At 44.3% G+C, this 27185-nt stretch overlaps 1 protein-coding gene across 1 annotated transcript in view; it reads left to right on the forward strand.

Annotated features, from left to right (window-relative positions):
• The window catches only part of POLR3A (RNA polymerase III subunit A), a 1593947-nt gene that overhangs the window by 659332 nt on the left and 907430 nt on the right, over positions 1-27185 (forward strand). Inside the window, exon 10 of the mRNA XM_044055661.1 lies at positions 3779-3920. Within this exon, the coding sequence (XP_043911596.1) occupies positions 3779-3920 (142 nt within the window). The remainder of the gene's footprint in view (positions 1-3778; positions 3921-27185) is intronic.

The raw sequence follows: 27185 nt of genomic DNA on the forward strand, positions 1-27185 counted from the left end.
ACTGCAGTCCCACTTCATGCCAGGAAAGGAAAATACACTGGCAGACAACTTAAGCAGAACTACCATGGATGCACACGAATGGATGCTGCACCCAGACATCTTCCAACTCATAACAAAGGCATGGGGAACGCCGGAGGTAGATCTATTCGCATCCCCCCTCAACCATCAACTGAAGACATTCTGCTCAAGGACATACCACCCACAAGCATGGAGGGTGGACTCTCTCTCTTTCAGTTGGAAAGCTCTAAAAGTATATGCCTTCCCACCTCTCCCTTTAATGTACAAGGTTCTACTGAAGATCAGGGAGGAACAGCCAAGAGCGATTCTGATAGCTCCAAACTGGCCAAGGCAACACTGGTATCCACTATTGAGGAGCATGTCACAGGCAAAACCATGGCCTCTCCCCCTATGGCCTCCTCTTGTGACGCAGAACAATTTCAAGATAATGCATCCCAACTTAAAAACATTGCAGCTAACTGCCTGGAAAATCCCTTAAATCCAAAACAAAATGTTTGATCACAGACAGTGAAGGACATTATCATGGAAGCTCGCCGGCCTTCCACAAGGAAGACATACTCAGCTAAATGGAAAAGATTTTTCATCTGGAACACATCAAAAGGCTTAGATGTGACAGTGGCAAGCATGACACATATTCTGGAATACTTAGCAGAACTGTTCCACAATGGCCTTTCCTATTCTTCCATTAAGATTCATGCCTCAGCAATTTCAGCAGAATACAATTTGGATCCACCTATCTTCTCACACCCTCTCCTCAAGCAATTTCTGAGAGGGATCAAAAATATCAAACCTCCAAGAAAAAAACCCTTTACCTGCTTGGGATCTCAACTTTGTCTTGGAGAAACTAACACTTCCTCCCTTTGAACCAGCAGCATCAGCGGATCTCCAGTTTCTGTCTTGGAAGACTGCATTCCTTCTGGCAATAACTTCAGCAAGAAGAGTATCTGAGTTACAAGCATTAATGGCAGTACAGCCATTTCTTATCTTCCATCAGGACAGAGTTACACTAAGAACTAATCCTACTTTTATGCCAAAGGTGGTATCTAGGGTATCCTTGAACCAAGCTATTCACTTGCCTACGTTCTTCCCAAATCCACAGAATAGAGGGGAAAAACTTCTGCACACCCTGGATATACACAGACAACTACGCTACTACTTGGACAGAACTAAAAGTAGCAGAAAAACTGACCAACTATTGGTAGCATATGCTGCTGGGGTGCAAGGAAAAGCAATTTCCAAATGGACAATTTCAAAATGGATAGGAAATTGTATTCGATTTTGTTACTCCTTTCATGGAAAGTCAGTTCCTGCAAACATCAGGCCTCATTCCACAAGGGCCACGGCCACCACTACAGCCTTCCTACAAGGGGTGTCTACCAAGGACATTTTAGAAGCTGCTACTTGGAGCTCCGTGCATACATTTACCAAACATTACAATCTACCTTTATACTCCAGATCCAGAGCAGACTTTGCTACTGCAGTCCTGCAGGGGATCTTAACTACACCATCCTTTTCTTAGTGCCTCCTCCCCCAGATTAGCTATGGTATTCTACCCATATGTTATGACTGCAGATGCATCTTTGAAGGACATAGTACAGTTTTGTACCTACCATAAATGTAGATGTCCGATAGGTATGCATCTGCAGTCAGGTTTACCCTCCCTCCTACCCCTCTGTGGTATTCCTAGGGTGTTTACCCCTCTTTTAGCTAGCTGGGGGAATCTATTATGGTGTATTTGTTTGTATATACTTGTATGTATGTATATATATATATATATATATATATATATATATATATATATATATATATATATATATATATATAATTTTGCAAATGTTTGGAATTCTATTGCATTTCTCCAAATTTAGCCTTCCTAGAGGGCACCTGGCATCTGGGGCAAGAAAAACTGAGGAAAATGGCGTCGGCTGATGCCTTTATACCCCAGACGCTCTGACGTCGGGGAAGGTGCGACATCAGCCAAGGCCAGACCCAGACTTTGGAATCCGGCCGACCGATGGGCTGCCTGAGGCAGGACAACCCATATGTTATGACTGCAAATGCATACCTATCAGACATCTACATTTATGGTAGGTACAAAACTGTACTTTGTACTGACACACTGCCCAGATTTTGAGGACTCTGGGAAGCAGAACCAGTTGCTGTTCTGTGTCCTGTGTAAGAATGACCACTTTCTTCTGAACTTCCTCTGTCTTCTGGTGTCTTTCCACTGTTTTTGCCATTACGTCTTGCTTCTTTTCAAGCATGGCACCTCTTCCCTTTCCTTCGTCTGTGAAGACTGAAGCATAACATGAATCAGTATCTCCAAATTTTCCCCCTACCTTTTGTGCTCTCTCTTCCTTGTTCACCCTAGCCAGTTTTATCCCTTCCTTCCTTTCTGCTAGGTAGATAGTCTTTGGTTCTCTAACACTTTCAGCTTTAAGCCTTTGTTGGCCTTAAGTTCTTTGCCTTTTTGGTAGCATCTTACATTACATCAGTATCTGCTTTTATTTTGCCACATAATATTCCAGGTAGAAACTACAGAATACGTTACTCGTGGTACAGGTTTGCTGTCGAAGAATAACAAGAATGTACATTTAATTGCAGTTAATGGTCTATGTTGGGACATGTATCTTATCTAGAACTATGTGTATAGTTGACTAATCTCTGTAAACAAGATAAACAGCCCATATATTTTGCAGCTCAGTTACCTGTATGAGATGTAGACTGCTGCTTATTTAATTTGAAATAATGTTGAATGTAAACAGATTCTGAATAACTTAATACCACTTTTTAGTTTAGAAACCTTTTCAGAATGGTGCTTTGTTTTTCTTTCTGGAAACTTGGCAGTAGATTTTAGCAGAATGACTTGCTGTTAGTAAACCTAGCTGTCTGTATTTTTAAGTGTTTCTTCACCTTATAGCACTACAGTAGGCAGCTTGAGCTTTGCTTAAGGTGTATATTGTATTTCAGTTCTGTGTTTACATCGTATTTAGGTGGCTGTGATAAAGTAACTGCATTGTTAAATCATGGATCCTAATGGGTTAACCCACTTATCTGGGTGACAGACCAGCAAATAAAGATAATTTGTAACAGTCCATTGTATAATTAATTAAGCATTTCTTAGTGAGGTAGCTGCACTCTAAAAGGTCCCGTTTTAGGCATGAACAGGGTCACAAAGACATAAAATGTCAACCAAGCATCACATACTGTTTATATATGACGGTAAGTAATGTAGTAAACAAGGTCAGCGAAGCATACATGTTTATATTTCAATAACAGTGGAGTAACAGAACAGACAAAATGACGTAATATTTAATCACAATGCAGTGAGTAATGTTTAAAAGTTGTAAAATAAACAGAACCATGACCAACCAAGTATTTCCGAAGCATTTTTAATGATCCACACACTAAGCGCCTTCACCATCAACACATGGCATCATCAGTGTGTGTTGATGGTGAAAGCGCATAGTGTGTGGATCATTAAAAACGCTTTGGAAATACGTGGTTGGTCGTGGTTCTGTTTATTTTACAAGTCTTATATCCATTGGGTATATTTTGTTATTTTAATGTTTAAAAGATCTTGTATCACATAACATGCTAGAATACAAGGGAGAAGAGAGGATGTGGAGGCGTGAGGCAAGAATGTATTTGAACATGAGAAAAGACTTAAGATTTGTTAGAAAATTATTTACACACTTGGAGTAGAACCTCAAGAGAATAGAGGTATGAAGTTCTGACTTGTGTTTTTCAAATTGTTTAGGTTCTTGAAATATGGCAACAGGGAGAAGATGGCACAGGAGCTGAAGTTTGGTGATATTGTCGAACGGCACCTCATTGATGGTGATATAGTACTGTTCAACCGGCAGCCTTCCTTGCATAAGTTGAGCATAATGGCTCACATTGTAAGTCCCTGAAACAAATTTTGGAGGAAGTGGTAACGGTTTCAGCACTGAAAGCTCAGATTTGCATGACTTGTTGGATCTGTATGTTTTTAGCCTGTAAGCACTTGATAAACATCCCCTTTTATCTGCCATTGGTGGGGTAGGTTTCAAAAACATCACTGATATGTACCTCAAAGCTGCTTATGTGGATGTTATTAGTGTTGTCTTGATAAACAGAACTGTACTGTTTTGACTTTGTGATGGAAGTCTGCATTGCACATTTTCAAATTGCAGAAACTTTATTGGGGTTAAGGAGAGTTTGCCACCTGTGCTTGCATGGTGTAAAGAGCATAGCCAGTTTTAAAACCTCTGCTGAAACACTCACCAGCATTGTGGAAGATGCAGCCATTCCGAGCCTTTATATAGATCAGGGAAACACTTGGAGCATGTAAGCTTTGTTTACTATGGTGAGTTGAAGCTACCCAAGGGTGAGGCATGATTAATACATTTCTCAGATGTTCATCGTGTTTCACTATTGCAGTCATTACAGTTGGGGTTATCCTGCTGGCAGGCTACCCGCAGTCAGCCTAAATTCCAAAGTCTAGGTCCGGCATTGGTTGCTGTCATCTCCTCCCTGATGCCAGTGCACCAGGGGTATAAAATATGCAGCCAACGCCATTTTCTTCAGTCTTTCTTGCTGCGCGGTGCCCGAAGCAAAAGCAGTTCCCGCAATTGCCGGTCGGCCGACTCCTGAGATTTTCGTGTTCGAATTTCAGATCCGAAGTCTTCATTAATAGCTAAGTACCCTGTTGGGGAAACTTTTTTCTTGCTCCAGACTGATGTCAGAAAAAGTTAATAATTGTATTTCTTGTGGGAAGCAAATACCTCATAAGGACTTTCATTCTTACTGTATTCCTTGCCTAGGCCCTGATCCGACGTTGCTAATTGTCGGTTTTGTGCTAGATTTAACCAACGCACTATTAAGCGTCTGTATGATTTTGCATTTCACTATTTTGGCAGAAGATTTAATTACACTATGTCGTCTGATAGCCATCTGACTACCGTAATTCAAAAACGCAAAGAAAAAGAAAAGGACAGGCATCCAAGGTCCAAAACTGACGATGAGGCTTCTTTTAAGCCAGTCGGCGGTTCGCTGGTTCTCAGCGAGGCACTTTCGCAGCCCCTGACGCCCGGTACTTTAGAGCCGCAGGCCGCTTCCGACTCCCACGTGGAGCCGACTAGGCCGCTGGAAACTCTAGGTATTAGCACCTCGGAAAATATTCCCTCAGATGGGTCTGGAGCAGCTGAGCAGGCATCGGCTTCTGAGGGTGTTTTCAGGCCTACACAGTTGTATGTTAAAGCGATTTCAGCTTCAAAGGCAAAGACTAAAGCACCTCTAAAGACAAAGAAATGGGTACAACAGCCCCATGGACAGGCCTCCATGCCTAAAAAACAGATGCTCAAAATGGCCGAAGACCTAATTACTTTGATCAGGGGTTCCCATCTCCCTACTGATAAGACCTAGGCAAGAGACAGAATATGAATCTTCAGATCAGGTTTCCAATTCTTCTGATTCCTCTTCTGATCAGGAATACTCTCTTCCTCCCTATGAGGATTCTGATGCTGAATAATCTATCCTTTCAGCCTCTCTTCCTGAGGATTATTCTTTTGCGGAAACTCTGCATACCATGAAAGAGCATTTCCACTGGGAGAGCCAAGATTATTCAGAATCTAAGAATAGGCTCAGAGACTTACTTTTACTACCTCAGCACAGGCCCCTAGCTTTTCCACCTGTGTTAGACATTGTGGATGTATTTTCAGAGTCCAGTCTGACTCCTGACTCTCTACCTCCAGCTCCTGTTAAGCCAGACAGATACTACAGGGTTCCTGATTAACATAAATTTATTTTTAAGAACCCTGCTGCTGACCCAGAAATTCTCTGTCCAGGTCCCAAAGGGGTCAAGGCTTCCACTGCAAAAAACTCTACCCCCTCTGACAGGGATTCTAGGGCACTGGACAGATGGGGAAAAAAGATTTACACTTCTGCTACCTTGGCTATAAGGGCTTTAAATTGTCAGTTTCATATGCTTAAATATCAGCAATATATTTTGTCACTGCTTAAACAGAAAATGTTGATAAATTCTGAATGTGCAGAAAACAAAGAAATGCAGGATTTATTGCATGCAGCTGAACAAATGGGAAAGCATACTTTGCAGTGTAGTTTTGATTCTCTGGAGGCCTCCTGCATGGCCACTGTTATGGGTTCTGTCATTAGGAGGCATGCTTGGTTAAAGGAACAGAATCTGCCTGATCATGTTAAAGCAAAATTATTAGATGCTCCATTACAGCATGATACCTTGTTTGGTGTTAAAGTAGAAGAGGTGTTGAAGAAAATGGAGGGCAAAGCTAAATCTATGCAAACAGTCAAGGATTTCTTACAGGTACAGCCTCAAGATTTAGCAGGCACTGGCCTACAAAGGAATTGGTCCTTTCCAGTGTCAGACAGGCCACAGAGGCAGATAAAGACGCCCTAGAGGCAGATCCCAGCCCCAAGGCTCATACAGGTCTAAACAATGTGGTACTTCTACCTCCAAAAGTGGAGAAGACAAGCTCACAGCCATACAGGAAACAGTCCCAATGATTTCCCCCTGTCTGCGCCAAGCACTTATCTTCTGGCAGCACCTGTAGGGGGGAAAACTAGCACTTTTTTCTCAAAATTGGCACGTAATAACCCAGGACAAATGGGTCTTGGATAGTGTGACAAGGCTACAGGTTTCACTTTCACACCCTGCCAAGAACAAATGGTTTGCCAGACCTGCCAAAAAAACAATGGGCAGAGGCACAAAAGCAAGTGTCATCCCTCATGGACATGAAGGTCATTCAGCAAGTACCACAGCAAGAGCAGGGACAAGGATTTTACTCGAGACTGTTCTTGGTGCCCAGAAAGGACAAAGCCTGGAGACCAATACTGGACAGATCTATTCTAAACACATATCTGGATATTCCAAGATTCAAAATGTTGACTCTGCAGCAGCTTCTGCCCATGCTGGGCAAGAAGGCTTGGCTTGTGACTTTAGACCTAAAAGGGGCATACCTGCATGTCCCAGTCAGACCGTCATGCAGAAGATACCTCAGATTCATAGCTGGCTCAACGCACTACCAATTCTCTGCACTGCCCTTTGGCTTATCTACTGTGCCCAGGGTCTTCACAAAATGCCTGGCTCCAGTAATTGCATTTTGCAGACAAAGAGGAGTACAAATATATCCTTACTTGGATGACTGCCATATTCAAACAGAGAACAAGGACATTCTACTACAGCATCTGGCGTTTGTAAAAAGATTACTAACATGCCTAGGGTACACAGTTAACGAAAATAAATCAAAACTAGTACCCTCTCAAGAGATAATATTCCTGGGTGCAAGCTTAAATATAACTGTCGAGATGGCTTATCTCATGCCAGACAAACAGACAACTGGCTACTTATTTCAAAATGTTGGCAACAAAGACCGAGTTACCTGCAAGAAAAATTCTGCAGGCTTTGGGCTTCATGGCATCCTGCATTCTGTTAATTCCATACGCAAGACTGCATATGAGGAAACTCCAATGGTATCTAAAAAGTGTTTGGACTCAACATTGCCACAGCCTGGAAACAATAATTACCCTCATTCCCTGCCTGCAACAGGAGTTTCAATGGTGGGCAAAGGCCTGTCACCACAACAAGGGGCAGCCATTCGCTTTACCCACAGCCAGGCAGATATTAACAACAGATGCATCAGATTATGCCTGGGGGGCCCACATGGAAGGAAGATGTATTCAGGGTACATGGTCCGCAAGCCAAATGCATCTACATATCAACCAAAAAGAGATGCTAGTTGTTCAGAATGCCCTGACAGCCTTCAAGGATCTACTTCATCCGTGACAACTACTGATAGACGGACAATACTGCAGTTATGTGGTACATAAACAAGCAGGGAGGCACTCATTCCTACCCCCCTATGCAGTCTAGCCATGACTTTGTGGGACACAGCATTGACTTACCAAGTACATCTGCAGGCACAATTCCTGCCAGGAAAGATAAATACTTTGGCAGACAAACTAAGCAGAAACCTCATGGATCCCCACGAGTGGAAATTGGATCTGCAAGTCTTCTGCATGATAACAAGGAATTGGGGATGCCCGGACATAGATCTGTTTGCCTCCCATCACAACTGCCAGCTACAGAGATTCTGCACAAGGACTTATCACAAGCAAGCATGGAAAGTGAATGCTCTATCTTTCAGCTGGAAAAACTTAACAGTATATGCCTTTTTTCCACTGCCTCTCCTCCCCAAGGTACTCCTAAAAGTCAGACAAGAGAAGCCAAAAATGATACTGATTCTCCCAGACTGGCCCACAATCCTAAGGAACTTGTCTCAATACCTAGCCTGGACATTACCTCAGATTTCTAACTTACTGTCCCAACACAACAATCAGATCCTGCACAGCCAACTCAAGACCTTAAATCTGGCAGCATAGCAGGTAATGTAGTTATTCAAAACACACCTCTGTCTAAAGCGGTGATGGATGTTATTTTGGAGGCCAGGAGGCCTAGTACCAGAAAATCTTATGCTGAAAAATGGAGGAGATTCTGTGCTCGGAACCAGGCACAAGGGATTGACATGCCTGTACCAAATATTCTTCAGATTTTGCAATATGTAACCGAGATGCTGGACAAAGGCCTGTCCTTTTAATCAATTAAGATTCATGCCTCTGCCATTTCAGCTCATTACAATACAGCTCTACCTATTTTTTGTCACCCTTTATTAAGGCAGTACTTCAGAGGAGCCAAAAACTTAAGGCCTCCAAGGAGATCACCAATACCTGCATGGGACCTCAGTTATGTCTTGGAAAAAATCACCCTGCCTCCTTTTGAGCCAGCCGCTACAGCTGATATAAAATTTTTATCATGGAAAACAGCTCTGCTCCTAGCAATAACCTCTGCAAGATGAGTCTCAGAGCTACAGGCACTCATGGCTGTGGAACCTTTTATTTTCCATCCAGATAGGGTTTCTCTGAGGACAAACCCGACATTTATGCCTAAGGTAGTTCCCAGTGTGGCCCTTAACCAAGCTATTCATTTGCCTACCTTTTACCCAAACCCACAGAATAAGGGTGAGCGACTTCTGCATTCTTTGGACATACACAGACAGCTGCGCTTCTACTTGGACAGAACCAAAGCTTTCAGAAAGACTGAGCAATTACTAGTGGCATATGCTGCAGGATCACAAGGAAAAGCTATCTCAAAGCAGACTATTTCAAAGTGGATAGGCCACTGCATTAGTTTCTGCTATTCACAACATGGCAAATCAGTGCCTAAGGGCATTAGGCCACATTCAACCAGAGCAGCAACCACTTCAGCAGCCTTCCACAGAGGAGTACCAACCAAAGACATTTTAGAGGCTGTAACCTGGAGTTCAGTGCACACTTTTACAAAGCGCTACCACTTACCACTCTACTCTAAATCCAGGGCAGGCTTTGCCACTGCAGTTCTGCAGGGCCTCATAGCCGCTCCTAATCCTATTTAGCTCCAGACTCCCAACCTTAGCTTTGGGATTCAATCCAACTGTAATGACTGCAACAGTGAAACACGATGAACATAGAACAGTTGTGTACTTACCATAAATGTAGATGTTAAAGTGTATTCACCGTTGCAGTCCAGGTTACCCTCCCACCATCCCCCTTATCTTTGCTGGAAGTTATCTGCACTTCTGTATTCTATACAACCTATGTGGTGTGTTTGCTTGTAGATGAAGGGAAAAAAAAATTTACCTTGGTGCATGCATGCTTTATTGACATTTTTAGCCTACCCTTTTGGGGGCACCTGACATCTGGGGCAAGAAAAACTAAAGAAAATGGCGTCTGCTGCATCTTTTATATCCCTGGCGCACTGACGTCTGGGAGGAGGCAACAGCAACCGACGCCAGACCTAGACTTTGGAATTCAGGCCGACTGCGGGTAGCCTGCCAGCAGGATAACCCCAATTGTAATGACTGCAACAATGAATACACTCTAACATCTGAATTTATGGTAAGTACACAACTGTGCTTTTCTTGTCTGTACCCAGCTGTGAATGTTTTTTGCATATCATTTTAACATTTTATGAAATCTCATGCTGTTTCCATTGGGATTTTGTAACCTGTGATTTGGTCCACTGCAGCAGTCTCACTGTAAGCTTTTTGCAGATGAATGTGCAACACTAACTTTAATGTCAAGAAATGTGACACCTGTAGCAGATGGTGATTAAAGGATACTGTCGTCCAAGGCAGTGAGTCTTAGAAATGGGTTTATTTGCTGCTGTTTAGTGACATAGTCTGACTGGACAGATGCCCCTTTTTAGAAGATGCTCAACTGGAAAAGTTACAGAAAAATGCAGATGTACAGAAAATCATACGGAGGTGATACAAGACAATAAGATGTACACATTCAATCAGTAACACTGTGCAGGAAAAGTTCAGTAAGCAGTAGATGATCATCTGTAAAGTAAGCATTACAAGTTATAATAGTTGTAAGCAGTCGCAGTTATTGACTTCATCCAGGGCGGAGGGGTTACAGGGTGCAGCTGAATGGCGTGGGGCCAAATGCAAACATGACTAGGCTAATGGGCAAAGCTTTATTACAGCTGAATCAACATTGGCCATGCTTGCCATTTTACATAATATAAATAACTGTTCATTAAATATTGCACATACTAAATTGTCTGCCAGTACTAGACTTGCTTTTTGGAGAAAGAGGATTTCAGAGCTAATGAGGAAGTTGGATGGCTTCTGCTAAAAGATTGGACTTGACTTCATGTAACTGACTACATGTGATGTAGAACACGCGTACTGTACACGGTAAACTGCATTTTCTACAGTGACAAAAATTAGAGATTGGGAAATCCCACTGTACTGTCTTAATTTCAGAATTCAAGATCGCTGTAGTGCTTTGTGTCAGTGTTTGTACGACACGGTGAGATTTTGAAGCCGATTTGCTCTTACAGTTACCCTGGTTAGTAAACAGAGCACATTGCTACCAGTATGTATAGGTTCGTACATATTGCATTAAACTGCAAACAGTATTACTTATTCTGTTTCTGCACCTGAAGAGAAACTGTAGTCTGGTCTCAAACACATCAGATCATAGTTGGATATATATATATATATATATATATATATATATATATATATATATATATATATATATATATATATATATATATTTCTTTGGTATTTCTCAGGTTTCTTAGTTGTAGATGAAGTCAATTTGTCTGTTTTGTGCAAACAAATCAATAAATCTTTGGTTGAAGTTTGTTGCACTCTGGATTAACTCTCTTCGTATGGAAATCGGAAACAATGCATTCAGTTTTTCCTGCCCCATAGTACTACAAAGAAACGTTTAATTCTGTTCAATGTTGAGAAACACCTTTCTGCCTCAATAGTTGACACGAGTGTGGTGACTGTAATCAACAACACTGAAAGTCTCTGAAAACGCACTGGTAAAGAGTTGTCCGCCACAAATTTGTACATCTTGACAGCACTACTACTTGCTGCAAAGTCTTGGCAGTACACCACACCAAGTTCCGTTATAAGTTGTACCCTCAGCAGGAATGGATATTTTTTGTTAGGGTTGCTGTCAACAAATTTTCTGGAAACTGGTTTGTGTATGCTGAAAAGTTTCCAGGCAGTAACAGCAGAGAAACATGAGGATGCCCAGTTTATTCAGATTGTGATGTTTCCTGGAACTTTATCACATCACAGACTTTCTTTGCAGCAGTTGTAAATGTAAATCCAAACGCCACCAACATGACTGTTAAAAGCAACTTTGGACAGTGTCTGGTACAGTGGCTGGGATCCTAATGGTCTTCATCTATGTCTTGCAAGGGTGTCCTCTGTCTGAAGGTACTTTCCTGCAATGCTGGCAGTGCTGTCAGTATCTGATCTGACACTGTCCACTGCATTCTAGAACAAGTTTGTATCATTTTCAACTGTAGTTGCATCTATTGTACGACACACAAGTTTGTCTGTACAGAATGTCAACAATGGGGCATTTTGTGATGGAAAACAGTCAGCCAAAACTTAAACTTATCACCATCAAGTGTTTGCTTTAGTCCATTTGCTTTTCTGTACAGTTGCTGCAGCAAATGTAGGACACCTGTACAAATTAAAACATTTTGCCAGAAAGTCCAAGTTTACGTACAATGCATTTATGGTATGGATATTAAAATTCCACAGTGTTTCAGACATTTGTGGTATGCGTTGTGCTACTATATTTTCCAGAACAGCTTATCGTTAAACTGAATGCGAAAAAAAGGCTGGAATTCCAACAAGAGTTTAAAAAAGTCCTTGCTTCAGTATTGTAGCTCTTTGCATTGCCAGATGAAGTTTGTGAGCATATTAGTGTATATAGCAATGTCTTTCAGCTTCTCCCATTAGAGGTCGCCACAGTGGATCACTGGTCCACAGATTGACTGGCAGTGGAGTTTATGATGTGTTGCCAGCCTGGCGCCCAGCATTCACAGAAGGTGCACACACACGCACCTACCTGCATGTCTTTAAAACTCACTCGCCCACAGGGAGGACATGCAGACTTTGCACAGAAGGTGCTCCAGTTGAGGGTCGAACTGGAGAACCTCCTGCTGTGAGGTGACAATGCTAACTGCTGCACCACCCCTGCTGACGTATTAGTTTATATAATAAGCATATTTGAATTCCTGCCTTATGATGGCCTGGAGCCCATGCTGAATTCCACTCATAACAGATGTGCCATCATAACTCTGAGCAGTCAGTTTTTGATATTGGTCTCCCACTACTTCAACTGTTCACATCAGCAGTATATGCTCTGCAGACTGTTCAAGTGGTATAAAATGTCTCAAAATATTCCTGCACCTGTCCATTGACAACATAATGGAACACAATGGCAATTTGTCACAGCCCTACATCAGTGGTTTTGTCTGCAATTACTGCTGTATATTTTACAAAACTATTTTTTTCTGCGTATTGTTAGCATGCAACCCAAGAGTTCATTTTGAACGGTTTTTGATGTTCCTGGAAGTTTTTGTTTCATTCAACTTCTGGTTGATCCTGCAGAGAACATTCCAGCACTCAAACTGGTTTTCTTCTGCTTTCATTTTGCGTCTTTCCACAGATAACTGGAATCCAGTACTTTACTATGACCTAATATCCACAGCTGCTAACATTGTAAGACTCATTTGATTGTTAAAATGTGTAGGAGACTATTAATTTTCTAGCATTTTCTGCAAGTCTCTGCAAGTCATTCACACCTTTTGAATGTCCAAGCATCCACCCCATCAAACAGTAAACAGGGGAAGCACTATGAGGTTGGTTTCCTTACACTTGCAGATCCAGGTGTGCTTGTCATAGATTGTTCTGCTAAAGCTGTGTGTATTCTTGACCTGCTTCTGCCTACTGACTCCATCTGAAGATCAGGTAAGTCTCTTCAGTCCTCTTGATTGTAACTTCTCATCCAAAATAAAGTCTGTAATCTGATGTTATCCTAGTCACCATTCATCATGCATGGGTCTAGGATCTGACATTGGATCCAAGCCGGCAAAACAGCTTAGCTCAAGTTCCTCCCCTCCCATAATGCTCTGCTGCCCTCTAACCCCTCAGTTCTCGTTTGCTGCATTTAACAGACACTCAGATTGCCCAGCTTCTAGGAAATTTCAGATTTTCTAACAAGTAGGTTTTTCTTTGGTGTTGTTCTTTCTTCATTATCTTAGTATTTCAGTTTTTGTAGGCTCCGCTAGTGAACCGTTGTTTGCTTTTTAACCCTCCCATTTGTTTAGCTTTTGGCACCCTTTTCAGTTTGTGGATAGTTAGTGTAGTTAATGTAAACTTTTTATTCTCTTGGGTAGTTGTTTTCTTGTATTGTAATTCACTTGGGTTTTCAGTGCGTGTGTGTAGGACGGACTTCAGTGTTTAGGACTCTTGCTTGTTTTTTTTTTTTTTTGGACTCCTCTACTGTTTGCTCCTCCAGTGATGGTTCTATTTCCTCTTCTGAAGCTATGTCAGAGAACCTTTAGGGTTTAAGCGGTGCTCCTTGTGTAGTCGGAAGATGCTTGTCTCCACTTCGCATGAGGAGTGCCTCTACTGTCCTGGCTCTGGTCACCTATTTGTGCCACATTCAAACCCAGGGTTCTGGTAGAGTGCTAGAATCAGCTTCTCCTAAAAGGCATGGTTTAGGGGAGTCCCCTGGTCAAGGAGCCTTCGATCAAGATGGGTCCCTCTGTCCACAAAAGAAAGGCCATCTCTTCTTCCTCCTCCAGGGAGGTTTCAGGTAAGAAAGCTAGGCTGTCAAATCCCACATCCTCTGATCTGACTCCAGCCTTAGTGATGTCTGATCCGAGGACCTCGAGAGAGTAGACGCTCAGATCCAAGGCCTCTGGGCCCAGGTCTTCTGATCTGCGGGTTTCAGAGTCTACTCCCGAATCCAAGGCATCTGGATTGAGGCCTTCGGATTTGGCCCGAGCAGATCTGTCACAGATCTGACCCCCTTCAGATCCAAGGGATTCGAGAGCTCTTCCCTCAGACCCTTATATTTCCTTGGATCCAATTCAGACGGATCAGAGACCTGTGTTGGATCCTATTGTTGAGTATCTTCCCTCACATCCTTCAGGAAGGGATCATTTGTTTACCCTCCATGTAGGACCCGTTCCCTGGACCATTGGAGAAGGCCCTCGGGGGTCCTGACACAGGTCTCCAGCTATGTCCTCTATTTCCTCCTAATCCTCCAGGAGTATCCTTCTTTCTGACATGGACAGGAAGATGCGGTCCTTTTGAAAGCTGAAATTGAGTTGAGGCTTTTGGCTTCTGCAGTGCATAGGATTAAGGAGCCTTCCCAGACTACTTTCTCATCCGACTTCACAGGGATTGGACTTGTAGGAGCTGGTGTGCAGCATGGGGCTGGTAGGGGATGTCCTTCAAGGATGCATCTGCAGTCCTTACAAATGGGTTGTCCTGTCGTCAGGCAGCCCTTCGGTCGGCCGGATTCCAAAGTCTGGGTCTGGCCTCGGCTGGTGTCGCACTTCACCCGACGTCATAGCTGCAGTTATTCGGGTATAAAGGCATCAGCTGACGCCATTTTCCTCAGTCTTTCTTGCCGCGTGGCGCCCGAAGCAGAAGCTGTTCGCAAGTGCCGGTCGATCAGAACCAGAGATTACTACTACAAGTACCGAAGACTTCTAAAAAGCTAAGTACCCCGTTGGGGACTCTTTCTTGCCTCAGCCGATGTCAGAAAAAGTGAATAACTGTTTAAATTGTGGGAAACAAATACCTCATAAAGATTTCACTCTTACTGCTTACCTTGCTTAGGCCCAGACCACGACGTAGCAGCTTGTCTAGCCTGTGCTTCTTTCAACCGAACGCTTAGACGTCGGTCTGAATTTGCTGAAGAGTTTTTCGGCTCCGCTTTTGCTTATATTATGCTGTCGGATACTCCGACTACGGTTAAGCCAACCGCGAGTGTCTCTGTTTCAGCTGAAACCGAGTCCACGGTTCTTCCTTCGGCCGAAAGCTTGCCACTTACCGAGGCCGCATCCAGCTTGGCTGAATCTGCTACCGAAATCCCACCTGCTCCTGCAGGTTCACAGGATTTATCAGATACTATCCCTTTGGATATTTCTACCCCTGCACGTGGAGCTTCTAGGCCTCCTGCATCCATGTCGATTAAGGCCTTTGCCAGGGCTAAAGCAGCAAAAACTACCAAAACTGTGCCTGCTAAGACCCCCTCTCACAGGCCCAGTTCTAGTTCACAAATGCTTAGTCTAGCAGAGGATCTCATTTCTTTGATCCGGGGATCCCAACCACATCCAGACAGGGCCTCTCACCCACCTCCAGAGAAGAGGACTAGAGTAGAGCCCCCTGAGCCAGTTTCTTCAGATGGCTCCTCTGATGAATCAGATAATTCAGACCCTCCAGAGCCCGCTTTTTCACCTTATGAGGACACTGATGTAGAAGAGTCCATTCCTTCTGCCTCTCCGCCTGAGGAATTTTCTTTGGGGAAACCTTGCATGCTATGAGGGAACAATTTCAATGGCAGGGCCAGGATTTTTCAGACTCTAGGAAAAGGCTTAGAACCTTTTGCATTTGCCACAGCATAGGCCTTTAGCCATTCCTCCAGTACTTACTGTTGTGGATGATGCTTTTAATGATGCTTGTACTGCTCCTGATTCTCTTCCTCCGGCCCCTGCTAAGCCCGATAGGTACTACAGGGTTCGGACACACATTATCATTTGTATAAGGCCCTTTGCAGATCCCGAAACTATCTCCCAGGGACCCAAGGCGGTAGCAGCTACCTCTACCAAAACCCTCCCTCTGAAAGGGAATCTAGGGCCTTAGAGAGATGGGGTAAAAAAGTTTACACTTCTGCTACTCTTTCAGCTAGGGCCTTGAACTGTCAATTCCACATGATTCAGTATCAGGAATTTATGTTAGACCACTTAACTAAAAAACTGTCCTCGGATGAACCATTAGACAAAAAATCTGTACAGGAAATGGTACATAACATTCAGCAGGTCAGTAATCGTTCCTTAAAATGCGGCTATGATGCACTGGAGGCTTCCTTTAGATCAGCCATGACTGGCACAGTGATCAGAAGACATGCATGGTTAAAAGAACAGTCCTTACCAGACCATGTTAAATCAAAGCTCCTAGATGCTCCCATGGATAAGCTCAATTTGTTTGGCTCCCCTGCACAGCAGGTGCTGAAGAAGGTGGAAGAGAAAGCAAAATCTGGTCAGACAGTCAAGGATTTCTTGCAGGTCCAGCCTCCAAGGTTTAGCAGGAACTGGCCTTCCAAGAATTGGTCCTTTCCAGACACCTCCAGAGTTCCGAGAGGCAGGAATAGACGCTCAAGAGGCAGGGGTCAGTCCAGAGGTGCCTACAGGGGACGTCAGTGGCAGGCTAACAACCAGCGAGGTACAGCCACAGATCCAGCCACCACCACCACTTCCACAGGACAATCACAGTGACTTGGCTCTGGCACCGCCTACCAGGGAACAACTAGAGGCACCCTTAGGCGGGAAGCTAGCCTTATTTTCAGTAAACTGGCATTACATCACAGGAGACAAATGGATTTTACAGACAATAGACCAAGGTTACAGGTTTCACTTCCATACTCTACCAAGGAAGAGAGGAATGCCAAACCTACCTCCAAATCAGAAGACAGAAGCTCTAGAACAAATAACTCCCTTACTAAGGATGAGAGCTGTAGAAAGGGTACCATCTATGGAACAAGGGCAAGGATTTTACTCCAGACTTTTCCTGGTACCAAGAAAAGAAAACCAATGGAGGCCTATTCTCGACCTGTCCGCTTTAAACACATACCTCATTGTTCCAAAATTCAAAATGCTGACCCTACAGCAGCTTCTTCCCATGCTGGGCAAGGAGTCTTGGCTGGTAACTCTAGATCTCAAGGAGGCATACCTGCACGTCCCCATACGACCAAATTGCAGAAGATACCTCAGATTTCTTGCAGGATCAGAGCATTATCAGTTCTCAGCATTGCCCTTTGGCTTATCTACTGCGCCCAGAGTATTCACGAAATGCCTGGCATCAGTAATTACTCATTGCAGGCTTCAGGGAATTCAAATTTACCCTTACCTGGACGACTGCCTGTTACAAGCGGACAACAAAATCAAATTAACAAAAGATTTGCAAAGGGTCATTCATCTACTACAAGCCCTGGGATACACAGTCAATATAAAAAAGTCAAGGCTGATACCATCCCAAAGGATAACCTTCTTGGGTGCAGATCTGGACACATCAAAACAAATGGCATTCCTGACAGTAGAAAAACAGGAGCAACTCCCTTTCTACGTCATGGCATTAACAAACCAGAACCAGCTAACAGCAAGAAAAGTCCTGCAAGCTCTCGGTTACATGGCATCCTGCATAATATTGATTCCACATGCCAGACTACATATGAGAAAGTTACAGTGGTACCTAAGGAATTTATGGTCTCAGCACAAGCACAGCCTAGAAACCCAAATTCCAATAATTCCATGCCTGAAGCAAGAATTCCAATGGTGGGCTCAGGCCTGTCAAACAAAGGACTGCCCTTCCACAGCACTCAACCAAGCCAGACCATCACAACAGACGCTTCAGACCTCGGTTGGGGGGCACACATGCTGGACAAGTGCATACAAGGCTTATGGACTCAAGACCAGCTGCACCTACACATAAATCAAAAGGAAATGCTGGCAGTAAAACTGGCAATTCAGGCATTCAGACCATTTCTTCGACAGGGTCAACTGCTGATAAGGACGGACAACACCACAGTTATGAGGTACATCAACAAACAGGGAGGCACACATTCATACCCTCTATGCCGGATGGCAATGGACCTCTGGAATGTGGCACTGAGCTTCAACATTCAGTTACAAGCAATTTTTGTGTCAGGAAAAGAAAATATACTAGCAGACATCCTAAGCAGAACTGCCACGGATGCCCACGAATGGATGCTGCATCCGGACATCTTCAAAACCATTACAAGGAAATGGGGACTACCAGAAATAGACTTATTTGCATCCCCACACAATCACCAACTGAAAAAATTCTGCACAAGGACGTACCACCCACTTGCTTGGAAAGTGGACTCCCTATCTTTCAGTTGGAAAAACCTGACAGCATATGCATTCCCACCTCTTCCTTTGATGCACAAGGTGCTATTGAAGATCAAAGAAGACCGTCCAAGGATCATCCTGATAGCTCCAGACTGGCCAAGGCAACATTGGTACCCATTACTGAGGAGTATGTCTCGGGAACAAATATGGCCTCTGCCCCTAGTTCCCTTGCTGTTAACACAGAACAACCTCAAAACCCTGCACCCAAACCTGAAAACACTGCAGCTGGCTGCCTGGAACATTGCATAAGACCAAATAACCCAGACTTATCTCAAAGGGTTAAAGACATTATCTTGGAGGCTTGCAGACCCTCAACAAGAAAAAATTATTCAGCAAAATGGAAAAGATATCTCATTTGGAGTACAGCAAAAGGAGAGAATGTGTCACTGGTAAACATAGCTAACATCCTGGAATACTTGGCAGAGCTCTTCCACAACGGCCTGTCCTATTCTTCCATTAAGATTCATGCATCAGCCATTTCAGCAGAATACAACTTGGATCCTCCAGTCTTCTCACATCCTCTGCTCAGGCAGTTTCTGAGAGGAATTAAAAATGTAAAACCACCTAGGAAGCCACCATTGCCAGCATGGGACTTGAACTTTGTGCTAGAAAAGTTGACACTACCTCCTTTCGAACCAGCAGCAACAGCAGAATTACAATACTTATGGAAAACTGCTTTCCTGCTTGCAATCACTTCAGCAAGAAGGGTATCTGAGCTACAGGCATTAATGGCAGTACAGCCCTTCCTGATCTTCCATCAAGATAGAGTGTCCATGAGAACTAATCCTACTTTTATGCCAAAGGTGGTCTCCAGGGTATCTTTAAATCAAGCTATCCACCTACCTACATTCTTCCCCAACCCACAGAACAGGGGAGAAAGACTGTTGCATACCTTGGATGTACATAGACAATTACGTTACTACCTGGACAGGACCAAGAGCAACAGAAAACTGACCAGCTACTGGTAGCATATGCAACAGGAATGGAAGGAAAAGCAATTTCAAAACAGACAATCTCTAAGTGGATAGGAAATTGCATTAGATTTTGTTACTCCTACCATGGGAAGAAAACTCCAGAAAACATCAGGCCTCACTCTACAAGGGCTACAGCCACTACCACAGCTTTTTTACGAGGAGTGGCTACCAAAGACATTTTAGAGGCTGCTACTTGGAGCTCCGTGCATACATTTGCCAAGCATTATAATTTACCTTTATACTCCAGATCCCGAGCAGGTTTTGCCACTGCTGTTTTGCAAGGGATCTTAACTACACCATAATCTTTTTTCTCCTCCTCCCCCAGTTTGGCTATGGTATTCTACCCATTTCTAAGGACTGCAGATGCATCCTTGAAGGACATAGTACAGTTTTGTACCTACCATAAATGTAGATGTCCGATAGGCATGCATCTGCAGTCAGGATTACCCACCCTCCTTCCCCTCTGTGGTACTCCTAGGGTATTTGCCCATCTTGTAGCTAGCTGGGGGAATCTATTATGGTGTATTTGTTTGTATATATGACATACATGCTTATTTTTTGTTTGCTCTCTACTATTTGGAATCATTTGCTTTTATCCAAATTTAGCCTTCCTAGAGGGCACCTGGCATCTGGGGCAAGAAACACTGAGGAAAATCGCGTCGGCTGATGCCTTTATACCTGAATAACTGCAGCTATGACAGGTGAAGTGCGACACCAGCCGAGGCCAGACACAGACTTTGGAATCCGGCCGACCGAAGGGCTGCCTGACGACAGGACAACCCATTTGTAAGGACTGCAGATGCATGCCTATCGGACATCTACATTTATGGTAGGTACAAAACTGTACTTTTCCAGGATTCCTATTGTCCCTATCCCATCAGTCTCTATGGCTAGTTCTGCTCCCCTTCCCCCAGGCAGGTGGGGCCACCAATCCGGGTTGTAGCACCGGAGTCTATGGGGAATGGTTCAGGTCTGTGCTTTTTGGACTGCTCTTTGCCCCTCGATGCTAAGACCCTTGATAGTTCCGGTCCGGCCTTCTCTGGAGGGTGGCAGGTACCATCAGGGTCTGTTCTTTCCTCCGCTGTGGTTTTATCCGCAGGGGGAGGGAGAGGGGACTTTGTCCAGTCCATCCAGTGGTGGAAAGATCTCTCTCTGCTACCAGAGTAGCCTCCCCTGCTTACCAAGCTCCATCCCAGCTCCAGATTTTGAGCAGACTCTCTCATCCTGGTCAGCCTGTTTGACCTAACCTTCAGGGGGGAAGTTAACCATATTGGGGTCCCCACCTCTTCAGAGTTTTCCCCTGAGCCACCCGCGGAGGATGTTCCTTGGAAGGGGATATGCAAGAGAGACCTCTTGACTCCCCTATGGAGTCTCTCACTGAGGACACATTAATAAAGGGGACAGGTCCCCAAGGTCACCGCTTGATTATCTCTCCTTTGGGGGCATTCTGGAGATTCTTAAGGCCAAGGGCGGTTGGTCTGCCCAGCCCCCGTCCTCTGAGGAAACCATGTATCTGGAGGCTTTTGGTACGGGCCCATCTACCTTTTGGGTGTCCCCCCTGCTTGACCCCTTGATCAACCTTATTGCCAGCAGGGCTTGGAAGGAACCTGATACAGTGGAGCCAGTGTCAGAGAGGGGACAAGTTTTTGAACCCCCCCCAATCTGACAAGGCTTTTTGGTCCAAGGCAGTTCCAGTTGATGCGATTGTGGTAGCTGCTGCCACCAAGAAAGAGCTGGGAAAACAGAGTTCATTTGTTCATCCTCCCAGTCGAGAGTTGAGAGCGATTGACAGATTCAGAAAGTGGGTGTTCACAATGGCTTATTTCAGCCTTCGAGCCTTAAACTACCTGACTCATTTCACCCGTCTTCAGAGGGATTTGATAAAGGAGCTTACCACTTCCCTCTTAGAGTCCATGCCTGCTGAGGACTTTAAGGCTATGTCTCCCAAGCTGGTCACTCTCATGTCCATAGCTTATTCGTACATGAGGTTGATACCCAATGCTGCAGAAGGTACTTCATGGGCGTTGGGCACAGGCATTGCCATCAGGCGTCATGCCTGGCTTTATTCATGCGGGTTTGTAGAGGCATTTAAGGCTTCGTTCACTAATGCTCTCTTTGGTTCAACCTTCTTTGGACCAAATGTTAAGGAAACTTTGACCCACAGTGAGCAAGAGGAGAAGACCTTGTCGGCTGTAGGAATCAAGTTCTTTGCCCCCCAAAGGTTGTTTTCCAAGACTTAATGGGGGAGTAAGAAGATGTGGTTCCAAAAGTCACAGTCTTCCTTTCAGGAGGCTCAAGAAGATCTTCCAGGGGATGGGGGAGAGCTTTCAGTGGTTGATGCCCTAGGGGCAGAGGAGGCCCACAAAACCAGGGCTCCAGGGAGCCTTTGTCTGAGAAGCCCTTTCACTGCCCCTGAGGTTTTGCCCTGCTGTCCCTCCCTGGAGGCAGTCTGGAGTCATTTATCTTTGCAGCCTTTGGCCTGGGCAAACATCACAACCGATCAATTGGTGCTAAAAATTATATTCAGGGGCTACTGTATTCCCATTTCCATCTCCCCGACATGCCACCTGGTCAGAGAGAGTTAGTCCTTTTAGAGGTGACCAACCTACATTCTAAAAAGAGCCATTCAAAAGGGTCCCCATAGGACAAAGAGGATCCAGAACTTACTCCTGCTTCTTTTTGGTACCCAAGAAAACAGGGGACCTGTGTCCAGTTCTGGAACATAGTTAAATCTATCAGTCAAGAAGTCGAAGTTTCGGCTGGTCACTTTACAGTCCATTGTGCCCCTTCTGCACAGGATCGACTGGATGTGCTCAGTCGATCTCCAGGACGCGTACTATTATGTCAAAATAGACAGATGGTCCAGGAGATTTCTCCACTTCTTCCTAGGAGCTGACCACTTTCAGTTCAGAGCCCTGCCCTTTGGACTCGCCACAACCCCTCTGATGTTCACCAAGTGTATGGCAGTGGTGGCATCTCAGCTCAGGCTTCAGGGATTCCAGTTGTTTCCCTATCTCTATGATTGGCTTCTCACAGCTCCCACACAGCATCAACTGGAGGCCACACAGTTTCTTCTTCATCTCTTCGATCAGCTTGGAATAACTGTGCGTTTTGCCAAGTCTTCCTTGACCCCTTCTCAATAGGTGAAGTTCATTGGCACTCAGTTGGACACTACCTCAGAGATTGCAACTCTTCCTCTCCATGTGCTTCTTATCTGGTCTCATGCACAAGATCATCTGGCGCAACCTCATCTTTCATTCTCAGGGTTCTAGGTTCAATGGTAGCAGCCATTTATCTGGTTTCACTGGCCAGGTATTACTTGAGAGTTCTGCAGTGGACCCTGGGAGTTCAGTGGTCTGCTCTGTCATTCTCTGTCAGTCTCTATACGGCTCACTCCAATATGCCAGAGATGTCTGTATCCGTGGATGCACTGTCGAGATCTCCTACTGGTAAGTCCTTTTCTCCCCCAGTTCTGAAGACCACAGTGACCACAGATGCTTCCCTCCTAGGGTGGAGGTTGGAGGCACTTCCAGAGGACGACGATCCAAGGGATGTGGTCCCAGTCAGAGACCAAACTGCACGCAGATGTTCTGAAGATGAGAGCAGTCCTTCTCTTTTTGCAAGCTTTTCAGGACTGCCTTCCTCTAGGGACAATAGCAGTTCATACAGAGAAACATGGCTGTTGTATGGTATATAAATAAGCAAGGGGGTACATGTTCTTATCTGCTTTGTAGTGAGGCCTTGAGCATTTGGGAGTGGATAATGTCCTCAAGATGCTTTCTCCTCCTTCCATTGATGGGTCCAACTGATCTGCAATCTGTTTGCTTCCCCTATCAACCACAAGTGTAGAAGCTACTTCTCTTTGATCCCCCTAGAGGGGGAGTCCCCCAGGGATGCTCACTCTCACGATTGGCTTCCAGGTCTTCTTTATGCCTTTCCACTTTTACCATGAATTCTGAGTTCTTCAGAAAGCAAGATGCCTCAGGATGCAGTTGATCCTCATTGCCCCCTTCTGGCCTTGGCAGGTGTGGTTCCCTCTTCTGAGGTCTCATCTGAAGAACCCCCCTTGGTTGCTCGATCCAGTGCCGGATCTGATCTCCCATCCATTGCTCCGTTCACTTCAAAATCTGCAGACCCTTCAGACAGCTTGGTTTGTTCAATTTCAGTGATTCTTACTAAGTTCAAGGTGGCGTCCCCTGTGAAGGATATTATCCTTGCTTCTCAAAAATCTTCTACCAAGAGAGTTTACAAAAGTAAGTGGAAGAGATTATCTATTTGGGCTAAAGGTTGGAATCTGGATCCATTTTCGGCTTCTGTTTGACATTCTTCTTTTTCTGGCTTCCCTTTTTCAGGAGGGTGCTAGTTTCTCAACGATCAAAGTCCATTTGGCAGCAATTTCTAATTTTCATCTCAATAACGAACCTATGTTCTCTTCTTGCCTCTGCAAAGTCTTCTTGAAAAGTATATTTTTGTTGGGTCCTGGGATCTTGCTCTAGTGCTGCATTCTCTAACTAGGTCCCCTTTTGAGCCTGCTGCATCCTGTGACCTATCTCTTTTTTGAAGACTGCTTTTTGGCAGCAAGAAGAGTATCAGGTCTTACCATTAAGCCTCCTTATTTGATATGCAATAAAGGTAGAGTTGAGACCCAACTCTTCTTTATGCCAAAAGTGGCCACTGAAGTGAACCTAAATCAGTATATCCAACTTCCAGTGTTCTTTCCTAATTATGCTGATAAGGAGAAACGCATTTTGCATACCTTAGATGTCCGACAGCTTTGTTTTTATTTGCACAGAACCAAGTCCTTTTGTCTTTCAAACCAATTGTTTGTGGCCTTTTCATTCAACAAGAAGGGCCAAGCTGTCTCAAATTACCATTTCCCATTGGATTTCTCAGTGCATTTCTTACATATACTCCTCCTGTGGTTATCCTTTGCCTGGACCAGTTAGGGCTTACTCTGCCAGGTCAGTGGCTGCAACAGCTGCCTTTTCAGCTCTTCAGTCCTTGGATGCCATTTGTACAGTGGCAATTTGGTCTTCTCATACTTTCATTTCTCATTACAAGCTTGACTTAGTTTCTAGGGGAAGGGCTTCCTTTGGCTCCACTGTTCTTCGGCATGTCCTTCCATGAGGCTGCCTGAGAATATTTGGTAGCTGGGACTCTAACCCATGCATGATGAATGGTGACTAGGATAACATCAGATTAATAGTTATGTACTTACCATACCTTGGTATCTGTGTTATCCGTAGTCACCAGTCATCACAATCCCACCCTCTTATCCCTCTTCCTGAGGGATTGGCAGGAGATTAGCTGGATCCTTTTCTGTATTTAGTTGTTTTTTCTTTATTCTTCGTATTGGTGGTTGCGGGAGTAGCTGGATCCTGTCTTGTGACAGGTCTGCTGTCTTCTTTCTCCAGGGCAAATTCGATCTGAGGGGTTAGAGGGCAGCAGAGCATTATAGGAGGGGAGGAGCTTGAGCTAAGCTGTTTAAGTTGTTCCAGCTCAGATTCAAGACCCATGCATGATGAATGGTGACTACGGATAACACAGATACCAAGTTATGGTAAGTACATAACTATTAATTGATTTCAGATAGGCCACTGTAATAACCTGGTCACTCATTTTGGTGTTATGGTGGTAACCTTGAAGCAAATGCATTACAAAAATTTGTTTACAGTTCAAGTACAGCTTCAAGTGCAGTTCTTATTTAACATACGATGGTTCATGGGCGACTGTTTGAATCTAGTAATGCAGCTTGTTAAAAAATGCTTCCTCTGAAAGTCTCTTCAGTTACAGTTAATTTGTGCAAAAAAAAAAAAAAAAAAAATCAATAAATAGCTTTTCTCAATGGAACGGGCACACAGTGCCTTCTGTATGGGAATAGTCAATCTGATGATGTTAATCTTTATTCATTCCTTACTAATGGGTGTTGGTTCCATCCTTGGAACCGATTTGGCTTTATAACAAGCTTGTGCCAGCCAAAAAACTCTAGAGTTAAGCTTTACCCATAGTGCCCCTCTCCCTTTTACCGCAGATTTCATTTGCTGTGTAGTATTCAAGTTGGGTCAAGCCAGCTCTCAGCTAAGTGTCTTAGAATTTTTTCTGTTAAAACATTTTTTTGATCGTTTTTCTTGCTAATTGTACTATATATTACTTTATTAGTTGCTAGTTTCTATACCTGTTTTAGTACCTCCCTTTTTATTTTTCTTGCCAAGTTTGGGTATTGGTACCATCGCTGGTACAGGCCTTTCCCTTTACCCTCTGAGGTAATTCCTTAATGCCATTGCTGGTATTCCCCCCCCCCCTTTTTATTTGTCTAGTTAGCTATTTATATTAAAAAAAAAAAAAAAAAATGTAGTGTTCTCTTTTTCTCTGATAATTTTGTGTGTGTGGAGACTAATTGGCTTAGTATGTTACTATTTTTAGATTGTCCTCTGCTATGTCGGAAAAGAAAGGAACAACTGGATTTAAACAGTGCGACCAGTGTGGTCGCAAAATGCCAAATTCGGATGCCCATACCTCTTGCATTTACTGTCTGTCTGGGTGTTCCTCCTCTATCTATATAACCTCCATGCGAAATTTGTAAGGCTTTTAGTTCTCCCACTATTAATGAGAGGAAAAACAAGCTGATACTTAAGGTCCTACTAAAAACTCCTTTTGTGGAGGCTCTTTCTGGGTCAGAGGGTTCACCCCATCCCAAGAAAGAACACAAACATAAAAGTCATTTAGTTTCATCTTTGCCCCATGGCACTGACTGTTTTCAGAACTGAAGGCCAAAATGCCAAAACTGATACCATCAATTTCAGCACCAGGATCTAAACCCCCCTCCATGGTGCTGCTGTTGGTTCCAGAACTGCAAGTATCCACCACAGTACGACCCACGGTACTGATAGACTACTGCATTGACCATGCCTTTAATTACTACATAGACTCCAATCTCCCTTTCTGCACCAAAAATACTTTACCCTACACTGGTTACCCCCCCCCCATGCATCTTACTGGTCACGAGACCATGGTGTCAAAAGGAGAAACAGTCCCTTAGACCAGATATTCCCCCTCAGCAGACCCCATATTTGGTCAGCAGTGTAGCCCATTCTTGAAACGACCTGACTCTCCATCGGGGATATCAAACCGCTCCTCCAGGAGCCTCTTAGAATTTGACGTGGTGATACTTGTGTACCAGCTCCTAGCAGCCAGAGGAATCACAACCCCTGTTAAATCCTCCCTCACACCCGGATCAGAGTTTTTTTCCCCACAGTCTCCTATGTATATGCCTCCTTCGACCTCCATAGCGATATCGAATCCCCTGACACTGACACCTTTCCCAGTTCAGCTTCTTCGGTACCACTGGTAGACCTTACTGTGGTTTCAGAGCAGACTCTTTGGCCACTGACTCATTCGGAGCCGAGCCATACTTGCAATCGTGACTGGACTGCTGGCACCGTGACCCCCTGGTGCAGCACCCATTTTTTCTACAGTGCTGTCCGCTATGGTTCCCATTGTTTTGGCAGCACCAAGTCCTTTTGGGGCTCCTTCCCTGGAGAGTAGGCTCATCAGAGTGAGCTGTGACTCTAGTTCAGAGGTTGTCGTCCTCCATTCCGGGCTCCCATCCCTCTTCGGGTGGGCCAGCTTTCCAGGTGATGGAGAGTGTCCTT

This window comes from Protopterus annectens, chromosome 14.part0 (genome assembly GCF_019279795.1).
Source record: "Protopterus annectens isolate FY-2018-M chromosome 14.part0, PAN1.0, whole genome shotgun sequence".
NCBI lineage: Eukaryota > Metazoa > Chordata > Ceratodontiformes > Protopteridae > Protopterus > Protopterus annectens.